This window comes from Urocampus carinirostris, chromosome 16, assembly GCF_059441175.1.
Source record: "Urocampus carinirostris isolate Australia breed hairy pipefish chromosome 16, RoL_Ucar_1.0, whole genome shotgun sequence".
Classification (NCBI taxonomy): Eukaryota; Metazoa; Chordata; class Actinopteri; order Syngnathiformes; family Syngnathidae; genus Urocampus; species Urocampus carinirostris.
Genome location: NC_142364.1, coordinates 8,115,709 through 8,139,490, shown reverse-complemented (window position 1 = coordinate 8,139,490; position 23,782 = coordinate 8,115,709). Strand labels below are relative to the sequence as shown.

The 23,782-nt window shown below is 41.2% G+C and overlaps 2 protein-coding genes across 2 annotated transcripts in view; both read left to right on the top strand.

Moving 5' to 3' along the window:
- The window catches only part of cplane1 (ciliogenesis and planar polarity effector 1), a 56,828-nt gene extending 42,202 nt beyond the window's left edge, over positions 1-14,626 (top strand). The window contains exons 37-47 of the mRNA XM_088355515.1: positions 1,055-1,139; positions 3,577-4,013; positions 5,505-5,640; positions 7,287-7,436; positions 7,649-7,685; positions 8,971-9,099; positions 9,172-9,337; positions 9,411-9,463; positions 11,972-12,118; positions 12,210-12,292; positions 14,257-14,626. Of these exons, the coding sequence (XP_088211641.1) occupies positions 1,055-1,139; positions 3,577-4,013; positions 5,505-5,640; positions 7,287-7,436; positions 7,649-7,685; positions 8,971-9,099; positions 9,172-9,337; positions 9,411-9,463; positions 11,972-12,118; positions 12,210-12,292; positions 14,257-14,471 (1,638 nt within the window). The 3' untranslated portion in view covers positions 14,472-14,626. The remainder of the gene's footprint in view (positions 1-1,054; positions 1,140-3,576; positions 4,014-5,504; positions 5,641-7,286; positions 7,437-7,648; positions 7,686-8,970; positions 9,100-9,171; positions 9,338-9,410; positions 9,464-11,971; positions 12,119-12,209; positions 12,293-14,256) is intronic.
- A 2,550-nt stretch (positions 14,627-17,176) lies between these two features.
- wdr70 (WD repeat domain 70) overlaps positions 17,177-23,782 on the top strand; it is a 57,423-nt gene continuing 50,817 nt past the window's right edge. The window contains exons 1-7 of the mRNA XM_088355961.1: positions 17,177-17,248; positions 19,116-19,169; positions 19,251-19,334; positions 19,410-19,500; positions 21,091-21,295; positions 22,386-22,445; positions 22,525-22,658. Coding sequence (XP_088212087.1) covers positions 17,230-17,248; positions 19,116-19,169; positions 19,251-19,334; positions 19,410-19,500; positions 21,091-21,295; positions 22,386-22,445; positions 22,525-22,658 — 647 coding nt within the window. The 5' untranslated portion in view covers positions 17,177-17,229. The remainder of the gene's footprint in view (positions 17,249-19,115; positions 19,170-19,250; positions 19,335-19,409; positions 19,501-21,090; positions 21,296-22,385; positions 22,446-22,524; positions 22,659-23,782) is intronic.

Here is a 23,782-nt window from a genome sequence, read left to right as displayed (position 1 = left end):
AAGTAGCGGCTTATAGTCCGGAATTTACGGTATCCTACTTGCTGACGCCATCTTTTGGCTAAAATCATTATTGCAGCATCTTTTGTTGCGCATACAAGTATGTGAAAATCTTAGATGCTCTCGAATGAACTCTTCCTTTTGGATCGTTTTGGGGGATTGGTTTGGCATGTAGACTGTATTTAAAACAGTCCTTTTCTTACATTCACCATTTTCATCCTGGAATAAAAGAAAACCACGACCACATGTGAGATAATGACCCCAAATTTATGAGTCATCAAAAATTATTCAAGACTCGGCAACATTTTTGCCTAATTTTCATAACATTCCTTCTTTCAACAATAAGTTTTCAAAGTAATGATTTCAATTAATTAATTTGATTTATTTGCTATTTCTATGTGTATATATGCAACAACAATTGACCCCTAGCTACCAAATTTGGTAGTGGTTAGCGCTTGTGCGGCACAGTTCATGTCATGGGAACCTGTCGTGGGTTCAAATCCAGCTCCAGACTTTCTGTGCGGAGTTTGTATGTTCTCCCCGTGCTTGCGTGGGTTTCCTCCGGACACTCCGGTTTCCTCCCACATTCCAAAAACATGCATTTCAGGTGAATTGGCCGGTCCAAATTGTCCCTAGGTGTGAATGAGCGAATGAGTTGTCTGTCCCCGTGTGCCCTGCGATTGGCTGGCAACCAGTTCAGGGTGTCCCCTGCCCACTGCCCGAAGATGGCTGGGATGGGCTCCAGCCCCCCCGCGACCCTAATGAGGATAAGCGGTACGGCTAATGAGATGAGAGATGAGATATTATAACTTTTTTCTTTTCATGTAAAAAAATCTTTTTGGGGACGAAATATGTTACGGGTATTTATTCATTTTCCTGAGAAAAAAACAAATTTTGGAAATATTTTTTTAACATGACAGTGGCAATATGCCTTCCTTCTTGTAATTATCCTAAGTGCTTGTAATTAGCGTAATAAATGAATAATAAATTAAACTATTATGCGTGCTGTGTTGGACTTTGCTTTGAGCACGCATAAAACTTCTGTCATTTTTGCCAGGATCAGTGCGGTCGCAACTTCCTCAGCGTGCTCGACATCGAAGAGGGAATAACGCAGCATCAGGCACGCCCCATCACCTACTCTGGTACGAAAAAGGCTTATCAATTTCTGCTATTTACAGTATTTGCATTATGACTCACCGTTTTTCCACTGTTTCCTATTCTAGCCAAGTTTTTCTTACTTCTAAGTATTCTTTTTCGCCTTCTTAGCCTTTAATTGTCGATGTGGAATTCCTTCTTCTTGTTTTTTACAGGACCTAAAATAAAATTTCTTTCATTTTTGCATTGCATACATTTCCATTTAACATGATTACAATTTCTAGTTTATGTTTTCACTATGGCTGTGCCTTAACATTTTGAGCAGCAGTTTTAACCCCAAAATATATAGACAGACATTTAGTAAAGTACTCTGACAGTTTTCTTTATTCCCTGCATAGAACAAAAAAACAGGGTTTGTACGGGTGCTTGAAATCCTTGAGAATTCTTGAATTTTAATGTTGTGTTTTCAAGGATCGAAAAGTGCTTGAATTTTGGGTGAAGTGATTGTAAATGCTTGAAAGCGCGCTTAATAATGACACTGACACTGCTCTATTATGGATTGTTGTGCTGTTGCATTTCTTCGCTTGTCTTGGGATTAAGAGATCGCAGGTTTGATTCCCGGCTCCTCCGTGTTATATGTCGAAGTGTCCTTGGGCAAGACACTGAATCCCTAATGCCCCCAATAAGCAGGTTGGCGCCTTGCATGGCTGCACGGCCGCTATTGGTGTGTGAGTGTGTGTGTGAGTTTGTGTGAATGGGTAAGTGTGAAGCACATTGTAAAGCGCTTTGGGAAGTCTCCATTGACTTGAAAAGCGCTATATAAATGCAGACCATTTACCATTCCCCTGTGATTCACGGCAGCTGGCATTAGTTTGTAAGACATTGTCCTATGAAGCGTCATTGCTCCCTAAAGGTCGTGCCTAACAAGCCAGGTGCATGCAACACCTAAATGGAGCCCTATGAATTGTGTATTAGTGCAAGGATTACCGTATTTTCCGCACTATAAGGCGCACCGGGTTATAGGGCGCACCCCGAAAAAATAGTTTTTGGTCCTATTTTTGACATATATAAGACGCACCGGATTATAAGGCGCTACAATGGGAACGTCGACAAAACAGTCAGATAGTTCAGTCAAACTTATTACCCCCTTAACATTCCCAAAGCTTGCAAAGAAGCAAATACGTGTCGAAGACACGTGCGAATGCGGTGTCCGTAAGATGTCACTCAAATGCATCGTTCCATCATTCGGAAGGTTAAAGTCTTGGGATTCAAGAAATGATAACCTTTCCATCGTATCTATTTTCTTTTTCGCTCGCAACTTTACTGTGCATATGACAATAAACACTTGGAATTGAGTTTAATTTAAAAATAGACACTCCATTCCATCCATTATCTGCACCGCTTATCACAGAAACATCGAGTTCAGTCTGAAACAAGACAATATAAAACCGGGAATAGCTCACCGAAGTCATTGTGTTCATAATAATGTGCAGGCAATGTCCTCTTATATCCGTGAGGGTAGTAAATCCAGGAGAATACAATATTTACAAATACAGAATAGAAAAAAATGCTTTCTCTATGCCATCGGCCACATGCTATACGCATTCATCTTTTTCGGCCAATTGCAGGCTTTGTTTCGCTGTTTAAGCCAATGGCAGCCTGTACATTATAAAAAGGATCCGCCTCTTGACCTCCGAATAACTTTAGCCAATAGTGATCCATTCAACTGATGATTGACACATCTTTTTCGGCCAATTGCAGGCTTTGTTTGCCGTTTGAGCAAATGGCAGTCTGTAAATGATAAGAAGGATCCGCCTCTTGACCTCCGAATAACTTTAGCCAATAGTGATCGATTCAACTGATGATTGACACATTGGTTAGCCAATGAAACGCCGGTAAATAAATCCCACCATCCACCGCGTACTACTTGGCGTTCGGGGGAAAATCGAGTCGGCGGCTGCAAGTTAGTTGGAAAACTTAATGTTGATCCATAAATAAGGCGCATTGTATTATAAGGCGCATGGTCAGCTTTTGAAAAAAATAAAGGCTTTTAGGTGCGCCTTATAGTGCGGAAAATACGGTACATCTTGATTATTGGCCATGCCAAAAATAAAGGTAGCGTTTCCCAGTGGTAAATCTTAAGGGGAGAAATTTGTCTCAAAAATTTGTATTGTTCTGATTCACAAATATATTCCTGATTTACTCAAGATCTAAAAATCACATGTCGTAATAAATGCACAAGAAATATTAAAAATGGAATATGTAAGTCACTGATTATATTTGTGGCTCTGCAAAATTAATGATTCACACAGGATTTCTTCTTTTAACGGCAATGCCTTTGAAAGTCCTTAAAAAGTCTTTGAATTAGGCTATTGTCCCTTTAGTGATTTATTTTCACTGTTTATATATATGACATTATTAAAATATCATGTTTTCTTTCCTCAGTATTTTCTTACATGATTTGTATTTGTGGTAATATTGTAGATATCCACAAGAGCAACACAGATCCCAACAGAGAATCAGAGAGAAGTCACTTTGACGATAAACTCGATGCAGATCAATATAAAACCACCTATGCGAGGAGAGCAGAAACATCTCGAAACTTGGAAACAACAAGAAAATCCCCTGACGAAGTTCTTGACCCGGAGCTCTATACAACAATGAATACACCAAGTGAAGGCGGACATCACCTAAGGGAACCGGAAGGCGTCTTTCCTCTTTGCAGTCAGGATCCCACCGACATGGAGTTTTCGAAAGCCACCAAGACTCCGAAAACGGAAGAAGATCACAAGCTCGCTTCCAAAAATGCAACCGTCTGGTTTTCGTCCCACCTCACCAAGCTGGACTCGCAACTGGCTGAGCTGCAGACCATCGCCGATTGCCTGGAAAATGACTTGCCCCAGTCTCAAATTCTCAGCCAGGTATTCCAGCATTGTTTATTGTTTTGTCATAGGATTTCCTCTGCAACGTATTATTTATTTATTTTTTTGCGCTCTGGTTTTTCTCCACATTAAAGGTTGTGTCTGTAACTTCAAAATATTCTACTTGCTGACGCCATCTTCTTGCCAAAATCATTGCAGCCTCTGTCAAGCTGCTTGTATAGCGCGTGCATGCGCGTGTCTTTTTTAGACGCGCTCGAATGAACTCTTCCTTTTTCATCTTTTTGGGGGTTTGGTTGGACATTTGGACTGTATTTGAAACAGAACTTTTCTTGCTTTCACCATTTTCATCTTGAAATAAAATAAGACCTTGTGCATGCGCGCAAAATCCATCTCCTCCACCCCATGCCCCCGCCTCCTTTAGTGTAGCCTCTAATGCGCTGGAACACCGGTGATGAAAGTATGATAAAAGCAGATAGGCGAGGTCAAAAATAATATATAAAAGCTCTTTGAACTCAGTTAGCATTGTTAACACAAACTTAATAGAGAAAATATTTAATTATAAACTTTTTATCGACACTTTAAACTTTGCACCTCACCTTAAAATTAAACATGAAGTAAAAATGACAGAAAATCGAGAAGAATTTTTTTAACGGGCCGCACACTGGAAAAAAAAACATCTATCAATTAGCAGAAAATTGGGCGAATTATTAGTTTCACATTAATCCTAACCTGTTTTTACTTTTGGTTATAAATATTTATTAATAATTATCCATCATAATATATCACAAAAGTCAAGTCAAAACACATTTATTTGTATTGCCCTTAATCACAAAAATGCCTCAAAGGACTACATAGGTTAAAATGACACCATCCCCTGATCTTAAACCAACATGCCGGCAAGGAAAAACTCAAAACCTCAACCTACAGAAGGGGCCTCACAAGTGGTAATCCCCCTTCCAGGATAAACAGGGTGCAATAATAAAACACATCTTTTAAATCAGGGATGGCGCCGATCGATCAGGAAGAACAGATTAAACAGGGCATTATCGCCATCTACTGTGTAATTGACCCTCTTTTTTTTCTTCTTAGCATTATTTTGTCACGACACATTAAAACAGGTCTGCGGCCCACTTTTGTGTACCGACCCATTAATTGAGAAACACTGATTTAGATTCCTAGTGATCTATTGATATTACAGCGGATTTTGGCTTATTCTCATATATAAATATGGTTCTCAATATTATTGTTATTATTACTAATGTTAATATGAAATTATATCAGACATGAAACTGGTCCATGTGCACAACAGGTTGGTGACCAGATTTTGGAGTATTAGTATTGTTATTAATATTATTTAATTGTAATTTAATTGTATTATTGTTATTATCATTATTTATTGGTATTATTGTCACTGGTGGGTCGGGCCGTAAACATTGAACTGGTCGTAGTACAGAAAAAGTTTCCGACCATTGTACTAGATGATTCTTTCAGATTTGCAAACAGGAATAATCCTTTTTTTCGTTTGTTTAGACACCCAAGCCCGAGCAATCCTCACCCCCGAAGCCTGCTGTGAGAAAAACAGTAAGACTGGCTCTCCCAGCAGAAGAGCCCAAAACTCAGCCAAAACACACTCACGTCGACGTGAGAAAGAACCTACTCGAAACCAGTGAGTTTGTTTCTTCTCAAATTCCGATGGATGCTACAGATCATAGATGGATAAGGAATATACAGTGCCTTGAAAAAGTATTTGCCCCCTCCCTGATTTCTGTGTTTTTTGCATATTTATCACTCACAGCGGTTTCAGATCTTTAAACTGATGTTAACAACCCAAGGAAATACAAAATGCAGTATTGAAATGTTGATTCCATTATGTGAAAATGCCATTGTTTACTGAAACTAATAGCAAGTTGGGCCAACTTTGGCAGCGATAACAGAAATTATACGTTTACGATACAGTAATTGGTAATAAGTCATTCACTAGCTTTGGAGGAATTTTGTCCCACTCTTCTTTGCAAAATTGTTTCACATCTGCCATATTTGAGTTTTTTTTTAGCATGAACTGCCTTTTTGTCAAACACTGTGTCATTTTTACGCCAGATGTAATGGGCTGCACACCTTCCAAAAAGTTCAATTTTTGTGGCACAACTCGCTTTCAGGTTCAGGCGTCAAGTCAAGTCATGTTTATTTGTTGAGCCCTTAACAAAGAAAAGAGTTTCAAAGGGCTGCACAGACCACAGATTATTGCAAACCACAGACTATTATTACACCATCCCCGATATGAGGGCAAGGAAAAACTCAAAAACCTCAACATGAGAAAAAATAAGAAAACCTTGAGAAGGGACCGCACATGAGGTAATCCCCCTTCCAGGATGACCAGGCCAAAATTGATTTTGCAATAACAAATAATAAACAGATCTTGTCCACATGAAATATAGGTCATTCATAAGCTATAGAATAGAAGTGTGGTTTAAGTGTGTTTTAAGCCTAAAACTACTGTTTCACACAGGGCCAGGTAGGTATTGATTTTTTGTGCCTTAAAAAAAGGAAGTATACATTTCAAAACCGCCTTTATGTCAAGAACAGTAAGAGAACCCAAATGCGTGACATTTCTCACACAAGCTTTTATTTTACGGGAAATGGGGCAGTCATGCACGTTAACCCAAACGCCAGTGATTCGGTGATCGTTGGGCGTAAGACGTAAGGCAGCAGTCTGGTGTGGACTGACAGGAAACCAGAGGCTGACGAGATCGATACCAATTGCACGAGCAGATATAGGACAGATGGGGTCGATACCGGACAGGACGGAACAGACAGGATTGATATTGAAACTGGATATCGAAATTAAACAGGACAAACTAGACGAGATCAAAACTGGAGATCGATAATATCCAGGACAAAAATAGACGGGAACAATACCGGACAGGAAACACAGGCAAGAAACTGGACAGAGTCAAAACCCGCGTCTTGCGGTGCAGAGGTTCATTGAAGGACTGACAAAGGGTGAGTGAGAGCACTGAGCTTGAATAGAAGGGGAAGCCAATCTGTCAACGAGCCGCAGCTGGCGCCACACGGGCAGGGCCAATTGGGCGCCATGGCAACCGTGACTCTTTAGAATTTTCTTGGGTTGTCTCTGTGTGGTATTTAAATTGCTTTGATGATCGGAAACCTTTGTGAGTGATAATTATGCAAAAAAAACAACAAATGCTAAATCAGAAAGGTGACAATACTTTTCCACGGCACTGTAGATGGCTGATGAATATATTTGATGTTCCAAAGAAAATGACAGACCATCTTTTTTGTATCATTCCGAAGGAGCCCCGCTGCCTCAACATTACTCTTCACCAGAACTTGACATCTGCGCGGAGGATAAAGAAGATGAGCAAGATTGGTTTCCTGTCAACCACGAGCTTGGCAAAAAGCCGTCTGATTCGTCTTCCTCTCAGCTTTGTCACGATGAACAAAGTAAAGATGTTCATTTTGATATTTCCAACTCATACAAATTTATTGTCAGTTAGACGATAAAGATTTGTTTCAATCAGGCCTTCAGTGAATGAGTTATTGTGCAGTTATTTAGTATTTGTTGAATGCCATTTGATTTTTTTATTGAATTGGCCACCTTTAAATACACACACACATGCATACATATATATCTAAAATATTTATTCTTCTAACAGGACGTCTATCAACTGCAACATCGGATACACTTGACGAGTAAGTTGGTCTACTTAAACACACACACACACACTAAAGGCAACACACAGTAAAAAAAAAACATTTTTTTGTTATTGTTAGTCATTTTTTAAAGATAAAATTAAAGGGGTGTGTCTTTTGAGGTGTCTTTAAAATGGTGTAAGTTAAATATTTTCTTTATTGAGTATGTTTTAACAATGCCTAGCGTAGTTCAAAGAGCCCTTATGCTTTTTTTCTCCATTTTGTTATCTGTTTTAGCTTACTTTTAGCAAAGGTGTTTGAGCAGTGTTAGGGGGGAGTTCTGGAACAAGACCCTGCAATATATTTTTTTTTATTTCTATTTGTCAGTGGAGCCTAAAAGTAGAAAAAAAGATAAAATGACTATTTAGGGGATGCACCTTATACCCCGGTGTGCCTTATGGTGCTGAAAATACGGTAATATATCAGTGTCTGAAACTTGTGACAAAAAGTTACAGGACACCAGGGCAAACAATTCTGAAAAGTTGCCTGCCCAGCTATTAGGTTGCCTGCCCCATTTTTCACAACTTGAAACACAATAAGACTACTAATCACAAAAAGAACATTGTTGCAAAAGATTAAGGATTTATAATCAGAATATATAATAGAACAACACTTTAAAATTAAGTTTATTATAAATCTACTTATAACATTGATTGCATGTATATGACATCGCTGTTTTCCATCTGCCATCAGTATGTACCTGGATTTACTCATCTTCATTTATGCAATGTTTGCTTTCCGTCCCCTGCTACAAGCCACGTGAACTCCTCTTTCCAAGATGCTTTTAATGAACGTTTACGTTTTGTAGCGTCATTCATTTTGTTAGCTTCTTTTGAATATTTCTTCTGGGGCTGAGGTTTCGGCTTGATTCTTAACCACTTCTCCATTTTTCTTGTGTTCTCTGTGCGTCTACTTTGGACAATGATATGCAAACGCACGACCTTATAACGCTCGGGAAAGTCCGGAAGCACGAAGTTATTAGATGTAGGCTTCTGATTGGCTGCCGAGTATGCAAATTGCAAAACGAACTGAAATTTCCAAACCGAACGAAGATTTCGAAATCGGAATGAAGCAAACGTTTGATTTGATTTAAAAAATAATAATAATAATAATATTCTTGAAAAAGTTGTCGGCCACCCGGACAAAAATAAGTTGTACGCCTGACGTAAAAGATGCACGCCCAGGGCATCAGGTAAAATAGGGGGCAGACGTTACTTCAGACACTGATATATATGTATTCACATATTATTTTTGCTTCCTTGTCTATTTGCGCATGAATATCCAGTATAGGCGACGACAGTCTGGACCAGACCGGGCTGTCTGACACGGCCGAGATCCTCGAAGGTCTGGTGCGAGAAGGTTACATATCTCAATCTGACCTGGATGGTTCGTTAATAAACACATTCGACAGCAGGTACCGCCACCTCCCTTCGTTTCGGACAAGCGTCACGACGTAGAAAAAACACTGGTTTTCCATTTTTTTCAGGAGCGAGCTTCCAGAACCTAGCCGGGGTTCTGTCCCCGACGAGGACGACGAGAAACGGGAGTTGAAGATCTGGATGAGGCGCAAGCAGCGGGAAAGGCACTCGGTGTATCAGAAGAAAAGGGCCGGCTTGCGCGAGAGGGAGTTCAAACCGTTTCCCAGATCTCCGGTTGGGTCGATTGCTTAGTTTTCTGTCGTATTCTGTTGGTGCGGTTGCTCATGTGTGCTCTTGTTTTTCGTAGAGTTCTGCGGGTCCAGAGAGTGCTGATAACAGGAACCCGCAAGGAAAGCAAAAGTAAGTTTGGATACAAGGCTTTCTTTGGGGGGGAATTATTCGGAAAATAACTCTACATATATTCTTTATTACCGTATTTTCCGCACTATAAGGTGCACCGGGTTATAGGGCGCACCCCCAAAAAATAGTTTTTGGTCCTATATCTTCCATACATAAAGCGCACCGGATTATAAGGCGCTACAATGGGAACGTCGGCAAAACAGTCAGATAGTTCAGTCAAACTTATTACCCCCTTAACATTCCGAAAGCTTGCAAAGAAGCAAATACGTGTCGTAGACACGTGCGGATGCGGTGTCCGTACGATGTCACTCAAATGCATCGTTCCAAATATCATTCGGAAGGTTAAAGTCTTGGGATTCAAGAAATTCCAACCATTCCTTAGTTTCTATTTTCTTTTTTGCTCGCAACTTTACTGTGCATATGACAATAAACACTTGGAATTGAGTTTAATTTAAAAAAAAGACCCATCGAGATCACTCTGAAACAAGATACCGGGAAAATATATAGCCAGAGTAGCTCACCGAAGTCGATGCGTTCAATAATAATGTGCAACCATGGTCCTCTTATATCCGTGAGTGTAGTAAATCCAGGAGAGTAAAATATTTACAAATACAGAATGGTAAAACATGTTTGCTCTATGCCGTAGACAACCAAACTTGCTATTCACATTCATCTTTTTCGGCCAATTGCAGGCTTTGTTTTGCCCCTTTAGCCTATGCGAGCCTCTAAATGATAAAAAGGATCCGCCCCCTTTACCTCCGAATAACTTTAGCCAATAGTGATCGATTCAAATGATGATTGACACATTGGCTGGGAAATGAAACGCCGGCATATGTATCCCAGCATACACCGCGGACCACATCGCCTACGAGGAAAAATCTAGTCGGCAGCTGCTTGCCTTTGTTGCGAGACCTTGCGACTTAATATTGATCCATATATTAGGCGCACTGTATTATAAGCTGCGACCACTTCTCCAATCACCTCTCCAATCACCTCTGAGACTTCCAAACACCTGATCATGCTGGAACTCACAGTCCCGTTATGTTTTCTCCATTCTCTAACATTCGTCTCTGGTAGTAAATAGGTTTGGCGCTCTCACAGCTACGACCTGTGTTCGATTCCTTTGGCATCCAATGATTTGCGATTGTGGTCAGCGATATTTCTAGGCTGAGCCATCATTGCACAAGTACGGTAGTGTAATGCTGTAAAACGCCCAAACTTTGAGTTCCTTTTTAGGTAAAAAAGGGGGCTTATACACAAATAAATACGGTATTTCGATTTGCAAAAAAACTAAACCAACCATGTTGTATTTTAGATATAGTAAACGTCAAGATTTTTTTTTTATATTTGATCTGCAACCTCAGTGGAACTGTTTAAATCTAGGCTTAAAACAAACTTCAATTCTATAGATTATGAATGACCCATTTCTTGTCGACAAAGTCTGTGTACTGCAACATCCATTGTAGCCTGCTCATCCTGGAAGGGGGATAACTAATGGTTTCTTCATTTTCCTCATGCTGAGGTTTGAGTTTTTCCTTGCCCTCATATGGGTTTTAGATCCAGGGATGGTGTAATAACAGTCTGTGATCTGTACAGCCCCATTGAGACTTCTGTTATGGATCAGACAGACGAGAACCACAATTGCGTCATGTTAAGAAAGTTTATTAAGTTAAGAAACGGGAATGAATAGAAATCTTGAAGTGGAGATTTGGGACTACCTTTAAGGAAGATGGCTTGAAAGATGGAACAAAGAGGAAACCGAGCAACAAGGTTGGCGCGGCAGGTCATGGAGTAGAGATATCTTGAAGTGGAGAATTAGGACTACGTTCAAGGAAGATGGCTTGAAAGATGGAACGAAGAGGAAACCAAGCAACAAGGTTGGTGTGGCTGGTCTTGGAGTAGGTAAAACACGAGTCTGGAAGCCTGGGGCAGAAGAGAAGGCAGAAGGGTCAAACAGCTCCAGGTTTAGAGTCAGAAGCGCGGGCAAACAAGTACCGGGTGTAGGCTTTGCAGACGATCTGACAAAGGTAGGCTGTAATCCAGGACTTTTAATACAGACCTTGATTGGCAGGGAATTCAGAACAGCTGGTGGTAAACGAGAACAGACAAGTGGAACAGATCCGGGTGCAGTGACTGAGCAGGGAGATGATTGGTGCTTGTTACCGGTAGAGAGAGAGCTCATGACATCTTTTTGTGATTAAGGGTAATACAAATAAACAGGACTTGACTTGACTTGATATTCAGACCCGGTTTTCTGCTGAAATGTCCAACCCTGTCAAGTCGCCCTACTGTGGGCTGATCCAACAACAATTTTGTTGTCAGTATAATCAAGTAAAACCCGTAACACTGCAAACCGATCCCTTACTGGTGACATAAAACGAGGGTTGCCGTGCATACACACACCATATTAAAAGTTACCACAATAAAACACACTAGGGTTAAAATTTACATCAGAAAACAGCATTTTAAAGCAATGGATAGCAGATATTGTTTTCTTTGTCTTGCCAGGGCCTTGCTCTTGAAACACTTCAACCAGAGGTTGCACGAAGCCAGCTTGTTGGCCGAGGAGCTCAACACTAACCCCTTCCCAAACTCTCGTCATTCCGTCTCTTCCGCGAGGTCCGCCTCAGCTCCGCTCTCCTCTAGTAGTCGCAGGTACCATTTTCTTTCTTTTGCTATTTCCCAGGATTGTGATCTCACAGTGAAGCCAATTTTCAGTTTTTTTTGTTGAAATATTCTTTTATAGAACCCAGCGTAGGCCTTGGACTGCAGAATCTTCTGGAAGATTATCGGAGGACAGCGGGAGGTTTCATCTACAGCAAAGACCAGGTAGGAACACAAAATACAGTCAACCCCCGGGATACAGTATTAATCCGTTCTGAGGTGGAAATTGCATCGTGAAATTGCTGTATATGTCATGAACCGTAACAGGATCAGGACCCAAATGCGTGACGTTTCTCACACAAGCCTTTTATTTTACGGGAAATGGGGAGTCACGTCAGGCAGATTAATAGGAAGCCATAGGCCGGCAAGATCGATATCAATTGTCCGAGGAGATATCGGACAGATGGGGTCGATACCGGACAGGATGATACAGACAGGATTGATATCAAAACAGGGTATCGAAATAAACAGTACAAACTAGACGGGAACGAAACTGGAAACCAATATTAAACAACGGGACAGACAGGATTGATATCAAAACAGGATATCGAAATTATACAAGACAAACTAGACGGGATCGAAACTGGAAACCGTTATTAAACAGGCCAAAATAAACGGGAACAATACCGGACAGGAAATACTAACAGTAAACAGGACCGAGTCAAAAGCCGCGTCTTGCAGGGCAGACGTTCGTTGACGACTGACAAAGAAAGAGTGAGAGCACTGAGCTTAAATAGACGCAAAGCCAATCTGTCAACGAGCCGCAGCTGGCGCCACACGGGCGGGGCCAATTGGGCGCCATGGCAACCGTGACTGTATACAGTGGGACCTCGCTACTTCGCGGTTCGACGTTCGCGGCTTCAGAGCTTTGCGGTCTGTAATGGTTTAAATAAACAAAATATTATCATTATTTTTTTTTTTTTTTTTATTTGTTTTTTGAAAGGGCTTCGCAGAATTTCACTTTTTGCAATTTTTTACGGCGGAATGTCAGCGGACGCGGGATAAGGCGGCCGGCTGGATGGGACGGGGGATGGGGGAGGAGTCGGCGGAGGTCACTCCCGTGCCGCGCGACGGAGCGAGTTCGGCGGACGCGGCGTCACACGGTGTCACACGGCGTCACATGGCGCGACGCTAGAAAAGGCGGCGAGCGTGATCAAGCTAACCCCGTAATTGGTGGTAGCCCGCTCGTCCGACGACCCCGGTAGCGCGGCGCGACGACAGGCGGCCGTCCGCGCGCGGCGGGCGAAAGGCGGCGGACGAAAGGCGGCGGACGTGCGCGGGACCCCTGTAACTGTGTCGGTGTTGTGCGTATCGCGCCCGAAAGGAACCGCGCCGCGGGTTAGGGGTTCGCTCGCAGGAGCGACCGAACGGCACCCGCGGTAAAAACCCTGTCGTGAATTTGTCTCCGATCGTCCCGGGCGGACGTAAAATCGCCCAGCTGTACGACTCTTAGCGGTGGACCACTCGGCTCGTGCGTCGATGAAGAACGCAGCAAGCTGCGAGAACTAATGTGATTTGCTGCTGCGATTGGCTGGCAACCAGTTCAGGGTGTCCCCTGCCCACTGCCCGGAGATGGCTGGGATGGGCTCCAGCCCCCCCGCGACCTTAATAAGGATAAGCGGTGCAGATAATGAGATGAGATGAGATTTTTTTTTTTTGAAGGGGCGTCGCTACTTCGCAGATTTTCACTTTTTGCGGGTGGTTTTGCTCCCCATTAACCGGGTCTACAAAAATAATAATTAAAAAAATATATATTTTTTTTGGGAAGGTGCGCCACTACTTCGCGGATTTTCACTTATCGCGAGTGGTTTTGGTCCCCGTTAACAGCGATAACCGAGGTCCCACTATACATTGTTTACTGAGCTTCGATATGAAGGTTTCCATAAACCGGGTCTGTTGGTGTAGCACAGCGAGAGTAAATTTTAGTTAAAACTTTGCCTTACATGTTCCGGACCGAATGTATGGCTTGCAGTCTAGCTTTGGCTTTGCATGCGCGAAAATTTTAAATTCTTAGAGAAGTTTACCTTGGGCCTCTCTCAGCCAGATGTATTCATGAACAGAACCATAACCATACGTTTCCAACCCTTGTTCTCCCGCTTTGAAATGCTTCTTGACCATTTTCCCGTCAGGGACATCTCTGTCGAGGGATCGGCCCAACACCTCCGCCAGGGCCGACGAGGACCAGCAGAGCGTCAAACTATTATTGCCAGAACTTCTAGACGAACAAGACGCTATCCATGGTACCACATCCGATATGGACTGGGTGGACAAATTGTGCGGCGGCAGCACCAGCGAAGTGGACTGGGCTGCCATTGAGAGAATGGCAGCATCCGATGAAATCTGAATATTTGCATTTCAGGCAAATATTAACACTAAAGGGAAGTATAAGGCTATGTGAATATTTTCTAGAAGCACAAGATATAAATACTGTTTCTTTTCAGCTTTCCAATTTTTTACATTTCAATACAGTGTTTTGAATAAATGTCCTTTTTGACTGTTTGAGTGGCTTCTATTTGATAGAAAATTGACTAATGTCCAACTACTTCGATAATGTCAGGATCTGAACAGGAAACAGGACCCACTTGCGTAACGTTACTCACAGTTTTATTTGGAAGAAGGGAAAGGATAGTACACATTATCTGTAGATCGTTGGGAGCAGGTTGCTATAACGCGGAAGTGGTATTTCCGTGGCGAGCTATGGCAGTGTCGAGAGCGGGAAAAAACAGATCTGTGGTCGGGATGGGGGAGCAAAAATCGTAGTTAAGTTCAAAAAATGGGTCGGAGCCGGGAAACAGATGGGAATCAGATCAAGAGAGAGTCAGGGTCGAAAGGCTTACCTAGCGTAAGCTCAGGTTCGCAGACGGACTGAAAACTGGTGACAGGAAGACGGGGGTATAAAAAGTAACATCCAATCAGCGTCCGAGGCAGTTGGCGCCAAAGGAGCAGGCTCGGGTGCCTCGCATCAGTAATCATGACAGATAAATAAAGCTTTAGTTTAGTTTTGAAATAAAGCGGTGCGCTAGAATCAGAATCACCTCTATTATCATTGTGTTGCTACCTCAAAATTAGGGTTGCACTCCAGTTGGCAAAGTATACGTTTAAAAAAGATAGATAGATACTTTACTCATGCCTGTAGAGAAATTCACACTTCCAGCAGTATCCTTGTGTTGAAAAATAAAATAATAAAATAAAAGATATAGAATACAAAAATACCCAATATAACGTGTTGATATAGAGTATTTAAATAGTGCTACGGAAAATACACACTGTGATAAAAATAGGGTAATATGCAAATGTGGGGGTGGGGTTTAATGTGGGCTTTTACTCCCCCGGGTGGAGTTAAAGAGCCTCATGGCATCAGGGAGAAATAATCTCAGTCTGTCAGTGGAACAAGACTGTGACAGCAGTCTGTCGCTGAAGTACTTAAGTACTCACATTTAAAATAAAACCTATACACAACCGGGATTTAGCACTTGAAATTGGGTTATTGAACTTAAAACAATATTTTCTTCAACTGGGATATTGCACTTAGAACCTGGATATTGCATTAAAACTGGCTTAGTATGTTGATAGCTTTCGGGAAGAAGCTATCCCTCAATCTGTATATTTTGGCCTTGTGGGATCTTACCCATCAGCCCAATGGTAACATAACTGTCATGTCACGGCCGGAACAGGCAGTGGACCCAAATGTGTAACATTTCACACAATGCTTTGTTGGGGAATCGAAGTCAGGCAAGCGGAAAAAAAACAACAGCGATCCGGTGCTCGCTGGGCAGGAAGGAACAGGAAGCCCTCGCAAACGAAGCGTGGTCGGAGATCGGAAGCAAGTCAGGCAGCCGGGACGGAAAAACGGAGCTTGGATCGGGGATCGATACAGGAAACAGAATCAGGATACAGGTAGCCGGGACAGGAGAATGGCGCTTGGATCGGGGATCGATAAAGGAAACAGAATCAGGATACGGGTAGCCGGGACAGGAGAACGGATCTTGGATCGGGATTGATACAGTAAACAGGTCGGTTTCAAAATGGGAGCCAGAGTCAAAAGTGCTTGCCTTGCATGCTCTGAGGTTCGCTGACGGACTGACCAAGAGTGAACGAGAACATGTTTAAATAGAAGGACTAATTGGGGAATGAGTGGCAGCTGGGGCTTAACGAGTGAGCGCAGGTGAGGGCAATTGGCAAATCATGACATGTCAACTTATACGTTTTCCCGATAATTTATACGTTTTTTGATCATTTCAAATTGTGTAAGTCAAATGATATTTATTTGTGAAAATTTCTCAAAGGACTGTTCCAATTACACCATCCCCTGACCTTAAACCAACATTAGGGCAAGGAAAAACTCAAAACCTCATCATAAGGAATATAAGAAACTCTGAAAAGGGGCCTCACAAGTGTACGCTGTATCACAATTTTTGTTCGGGACAACATATAGTTTATTTTTAAAATATACCGCAACGTATAATAAGCAACACTAAATTTGCAAGGGGGAAAGAAATAAGAAAGATGCATAAACAATAGCACTAAACCTTTTGCATGAAACTCATAAAACATAGAACTTTGTTATCTCCTTAAAACAGTGAAAAGGACGTTATGTTGGGCCAGGGCCATAACCACCCTAAACAAGGGCGCAAAACCTTGAAAATATTTAGGCTTATCTCCTGACTTATTTGGGAATTTTTGTTGCTGCTAATGTTATTGCACTTTTTATTGCACTACTGTTACGATGCACTATTATAACTCGGGTTGATCTATAAACGCTATGTAAAATATTTGCCTTTTCATTCGCTTTATCTTATTTCCTCTTCAATGTTTTACATGTTTATCCCCGGAGTGCCATATCTAATCTCGTTGCATATAATTTTTCCACCACGAAGATGTCCATGACTCTAAATTCAATGCTACTTTACCATTGAACCAAAATATTTGTACACAAAAGTAATTCTATTTCTTGAATTGTAGGTTTTAATTTCTGTTTTAAACGTTAGCGGAAACATACTGTATCGTCTAATTTCATTTCTTGCTTTGACCACTTGGAGCGCTATGATTCCTCAGTAGAAAAATACAACCAGTTCCCTAGAAGAAGGATCTTAATTTCCATCATGGATTCCGACACCGAAGGTACTCACTTTTTGTGTAAATTCGAGCTACATTACATACTTGTATCGCATTTTTTTGGCTTCATGTTACTCCCCAATACCTGTTTTTATTTGTGTTTTCGTCAAACCATTGTATAAGACTGTCAATAACAAGGAAACAGCGCGTTAGCTAGATTTTTCTCCATGTTGGGTTAGCTTAGCCACAGTATCAATAACACAAATCAGTATTTTCTTTCAATTTAATGTGACTGACTATTATGAAACCTTGTTTGCCAGCTTCAAATTTTGATATAAAGGCTAAAAAGTCATATTGAATTTTATTTAAGTTTGAAAGTAAGGACATAAACTTTAAAAGCACCATCCTTAAAATAATGATAAATCCAAACACGATAAAGGTTACAGTACGTGTCGCTATATCGTGATAAATCGTAAGCACACTTCACAATTTGGTGTCGGTACATTTGCAATGTGCCAATTTCCAAGTTAAGTATCAATTGCAATGGACAAATATGGAAAATATGGCATTACTGCAATATATAATCATTACTCACTTTCTCCTCCTTTCTGAGTGAATGACAGTCGGACACAATTGCACTTATTTATTCATGCTGCTATTATATTTTCATGGTACCATATCTGCATGTTTATATTGGGTTATTTGTGGGTATTTGGTTTTATGAGGGGCAGCACGGTGGCGCAGTGGTTAGTGCGTGTGCGGCACAGTTCTGAGGTCATGAGATCGAAACTTCCTGTGTTGCTATATGACAGAACCGGAAGCTCTATAACAGCCACATGATTGCAGCAAAGTATCATGTGAAGTGGATCGAGTCCTTGATTTACAAAGTTGTGCAATAAAAGAGCAAAATTGGTTTTAAAATTATGATTTATTTGTAGGGCAGGACGGTGGTTAACACGTGTGCGTCACAGTTCTATAGTCATGGGATCGAACCTTCCTGTGAGGAGTTTGCTTGTACTCCCTTGCTTGCGTGGGTTTCCTCCGGGCGCTCCGGTTTCATCCCACATTCGAAAAACATGCATGTCAGGTTAGTTGGCCGGTCCAAATTGTCCTGGCTGGCAACTAGTTCAGGGTGTCCCCTGCTCACTGCCCGAAGATAGCTGGGATGGGCTCCAGCACCCCCGCAACCCTACTGAGGACAACCGGTGCAGATGATGGATGGGTGGTTTTATGGATATTGAAACTGAGAGTTTTGTATTTTCTTTCAATTATGAATGAATGGGGCAGCACAGCGGAACAGTGGTTAGCGTGTGTGCAGCACAGTTCTGAGGTAATGTGATCGAACCTCCTGTGAGGAGTTTGCATGTTCTCCCCTTGCTTGCGGCGGTTTCATCCGGGCACTCTGGTTTCCTCCAAAAACATGCGTTTCAGGTTAATTGGCCGGTCCAAGTTGTCCCTAGGTATGAATGAGTGAGCGAATTTTCTGTCCCTGTGTGCCCTGCAAATGGCTGGCAACCAGTTCAGGGTGTCCCCTGCCCACTGCCTGAAGATAGCTGGGATGGGCTCCAGCATCCCCGCAACCCTATTGAGGACAAGTGGTGCAGATAATTGATGGATGGATGGTTTTATGGATATTTAAACTGAGAATTTTGTGTTTTCTTTCAATTATGTATGAATGACTGGATGCTTCAAACAAAGTTTCGGTGGTCTTTGAAAATGACAATAAATATTCTGAATCTATAATAACATTCTGTTTATAACATTTACGTGCACACAGTATACAATGGTTTTAGAATTGTGTTACATTTTACCCACTGTTTACTTTCAATGCATTTTAAAATGACTTGTGAATGGTAAAATGTTAAATTTCATGACAGTAAGAAATTATCTATGTGTTGTGGATGACATTTTTGTTTCAAATTATACTCTCCAGGCAAAATGAGCAATGATGGTGACATTGCTTCAGTTATGGGATTTGCAGGCTTCGGTACGTAACAAAGAGATAGATTGCTGTGTGATTATAGGAGCGCTCTTCCGAGTAAAGTTTACATTTTCTTTTAACTACCAGGAAAGAAGGCCCGCACGTTTGACCTCGACGCGATTTTTGAACAGACTCGGCGAACGGCCATTGAGAGGAGTCGCCAAGTGTTAGGTGATTTTTCTAAACCCTCACGATTATATTGGGAATTATCGGAACTGTGAGGCTGTAAAGTATTGTTTTTCTCAGACGACAGGGAGAGGGAAATGGAGGAGCAAGCAGAAAGCTCAAAAACTGTCCACATACAGAGAGACACAGAGAAGACTGCGTCTTCCTCCAGGTAAATACTATATATGATTTTTATGTGTTTGTCCTTAATTTGAGTTTCAGCATTTGGTTTAAAATATGCAGGTCTCCGACAGAAAATTTGAATATTGTGATGGAGTTCTTCATTTTCTTTAATGATACAAATCAACTAGTATACTGCAAGTCTTTGTTTCAATATTGGTGATTATGGCGATAACACAACTATCCTATCTCAAGATTCAACATCATAAAAGCCATAATCAGAAGCATTAGAAAATAGAAAGCTTGCAATATTTTAGTTGATTAGTAATGAATTCCAAATTTACATTTGAATTTTTTATTTGCATTGCAGAAAATAAATCACTTCCATTATTCAAATTTTCTGAGACCGTTCTGTAAGGGTTCTATACAGCAGTGTTTTACAATCAAAGTGACGTGGCACCCAAGGGTGCCATGAGGACTTGTCTGCTGTGCTACACGAAACGGTCAAATTTTGTACAATTAGTGACAAGTGGATCATTATTGCCAAACTGAATGCTGTTGTTGAGTATTTGGGTGGTTTTCCAGTCACGGGCAGACTATTATTTACTGTGTCCACTAGGTGGCAAGAGATCGTTATCTCGAGAATTTATATTGTTTGGAGATGATAGATGAGCTTTCACTGCCTCTCCCATCCAACTTCGTCCAATTTAAATTTTTTTCAAAGTTTTTCATGTATTTTTTTAATCATGGAGGGAAATGTATTTTAAAAGTTGTCCTGCTGTCAGCTAACATTTCTTGTTTAACGTATATTATTCATTTTGCGAAAAAAAAACAAGAAAAAAAAATCCAGGAAAACTAGGTAATAAGTTTAAACTTTAGTACACACTCAAAATAAAGAGAAAAGACATCAATATATTTTGAACTTGCGAAAAGGCAATGAAGAGAAGCCTCCAGATTACAAATTCCCACCCGCTCTTAAGTTAAAAAAATTCTTTCATCATACTATCTATCCCTTTAGCCATAGCCAAGGAAAAAAAGATAGAAAAATAGAAACATATTAAAGGCACGGGTTTACATTAGCAACTTAGTCATGTATCAGTATCAGAAATTATTTTTCCCCCCATTTTATTAACACTCCACTTATTGAAACATAAATATTTTGTTCGTTTGTTTGTACATGATTCAATTGTTTGTTTGTTTGTTTGTACATGATTCAAATTGAATCGTTTCTCCGGCGCCGTCACGAATGGCAGCCACTCCAGCAGCTCCCGTGTTATTTTCGATTGTTCTCAGCTCAGGGATGCTGCTGGAAAAGTGAATTTCCCTTCGGGGATGAATAAAGTATCTATCTATCTATCTATCTATGTTATAGACTGTTTTTAAGATTAAAAAATATACAAAACGACTGCTGCTGTAAAAGATATCCATTCAAACATTTTCTGCGTGCGGTGTGGATTGATATGGTGTGGAAGAAAAAAGGAGGCCTTAGATCACACGAGTGTGTAAGGTCTTAAAATTCTGATTGTTGTGTTGTAAGACTTTGAGACTTTATCTGTTGAATAAAGTTTTCAAGATAAAAATAAGGGTACACGACTAAGCTTTCAAAATGAGTCGTTCGATCAGCCTTGCGTTTGTGTGACAGAAAAGACGACAGCAGCAGTTCAGACTCAGAACCTGTGGACCCTCTGTCGCACCAGAAAGACTCAAATAAAGACGATGATGATGAGGATTTTGTGGGACCCCCCCTCCCCCCTGGTTTCAAAGACGGCAGCGGTACCGCTCAAAGCAACAGTGACAGTGACAGCGAAGATGAAGACGATGAGGAGCAAGATGACGATGAGGACGATGTATGTCATGCAATGAGTCCCTGTTGTGTTATGGCCGCTAGATGGCAGCATTAGAAAGCGTCATATACCATTCCTGTACTGTATTTCTGCATTACTGTTACAAATTACCATATTTTCTGCACTATAATGCGCACCGGATTATGAGACACACACCCTAAAATGAGTTTTTTGTGATATTTCTTTCATATGCAAGGCATCCTGGACTATAAGACGCATATAATTAAAACTACAGTAAGAGTTAGGGTTGCAAAAATAAATAAGTACCGAAATTGAGCATTGATTTGATCAGTCGAAATATATCGCTGATCACAATTGCGAAAATTTAGATGCAACGGAAATCAACACGGATCGCGCCAGGGAGAACGCGGGATACTATTCACTAGACTACTACGGATGCAGATGACGCACGAAAAGGCATTAGGCTTTATGTCATCGTCAGACTATTTTGAGTCACATTACCGCATTGTTGATGCTATATATAGGTCTGCCCGTGAGACTATTGTCAGACACTAAAGTGGTCAATTGTACAGAAAAGGTTGGGAAGCAGATTGTCCATCCTTCCAAAGTCTTGATAGAGAGCATAAGATTCTGAGCTGAATGATCAAAAAGGCACTGTAAGAAGTAATCACCCTGAAATATATTAAGGTATTCAATATTGTTTGTCACTTGAACCAATAAACCATGAAACATAAACTTACATAAATTTTCAATTACTTTCTGTTTTCGTATTTCTGTAACATTTCTATCTGGTACCATGACTAAAAATAGTTGGATAATGAGAAAAGACCTTTCGCCTTGTCCTAGGTCATCTGTGGTTAGCATTCTGCACGCTTAGCGCCCCTATTCGCGTTCCATGCTTGCTGCCATCATAGTCTTGCAATTGTGTTAAGTGATAATTATCGATTGATCAATAATTGCACAAATATGCTAACTAACTGGTAAGCATTTCTGCTTTTTCTTTCGAGTTTTTTACCCCGTGGTGCACCAGATTATAAGGTGCACGCTTCATCATTTTGACTCTCCTAAAATCTCACTAACCCTTTTATGTTATATTTAAGAGATCGTACAATGATTTTTTTTTTTGCCTTAGAATCCTGTCAAGAAAATCCCAGACTCTCATGAGATCACCCTGCAGCACGGCACTAAGACGGTACCCGTCCCTCTGTCCTCCAGGTTCAGTTCTGGTTGCTTTCTTTTGTAAACTTTTGACCTGCTCTCCCTTTGGTCAGGTTTCCGCAATGGCTTTGGATCCATCCGGTGCCCGTCTAGTGACGGGCGGTTACGATTTCGACGTGCGGTTTTGGGATTTTGCCGGCATGGACCGAGCTCTGCAGGCCTTCCGTTCCCTGCAGCCGTGCGACTGGTGAGTACATTTTGTTGTAAAAGGCTTAGCAAATCATCAGAGGTGGGTAGAATAGCCCAAAAAATACTCAAGTGAAAATACTGCTAATTCAGAATGATATGACTCAATTAGAAGTAAAAAGTAGTAATTCGTGCCCTGCGATTGGCTGGCAACCAGTTCAGGGTGTCCCCTGCCCACTGCCCGAAGATGGCTGGGATGGGCTCCAGCACCCCCGCGACCCTACTGAGGATAAGCGGTGCAGATAATGGATGGATGGATGGAAGTAGTCATTCGAATAATTACTTAGGTCAAAGTAAAAAAGTACTTTGTGAAAACTTACTCAAGTAACCGTAGCAATGTCTTATTTTTTTATTTTTTTTAAACCACATTCCAATCTGTTCATCAAATCATCTAACTCAGTCAAATCAACCACAGATTACAAGTCTGTGTAATCTTAACAAAAAAGAATTTGTTTTGGGTGAAGCCTTTGGATTAAAAAAAAAAACTAATATGTGCGGTACGGCGGATGAGTGGTAAGCGCGCAGCCCCACGGTGTAAAGGTTCAAGTCCAGCTACCACAGCCTCCTCGTGTGGAGTTTGCATTTTTTTTCAGTGCCTGCGTGGGTTTCCTCTAGGCACTCCGGTGTTCTCCCACATTCCAAAAACATGCATGTCAGGTTAATTGGCCGGTCCAAATTGTTTCTAGATATGAATGGGCGAGTGAATGGTTCTCTCTCTGTGTGCCCTGCAACTAGTTCAGGGTGTCCTCTCCCCGAAGATGGGCTCCAGCACGCCTGCGGCCCTACTGTGGATAAGCGGTGCAGATAATGGAGATATATGGCAACGTTAGCCTTGTAATCACTGTGTGCAACTGGTCGATCATAAAAAACAAGCATGCATTGTAAACAAACGTTGGGCACACAATCCAAGTTCTTTATTAGATCCATGAACTCATTCATATATTTATTTTATTCAGGAGAAGCATATCTTGATGACATTTAGGCTGCATGCTAACAGTTAGCTGAAGCTAAGAAAATAACGAGATACTTTGCCGATATGATCAATAATATCAACTTTATAGCAACAGTAATAAACATTCATTTTTCTTACCAGATATGAAGTGTGCGCTGCAAACCGGAGCAATT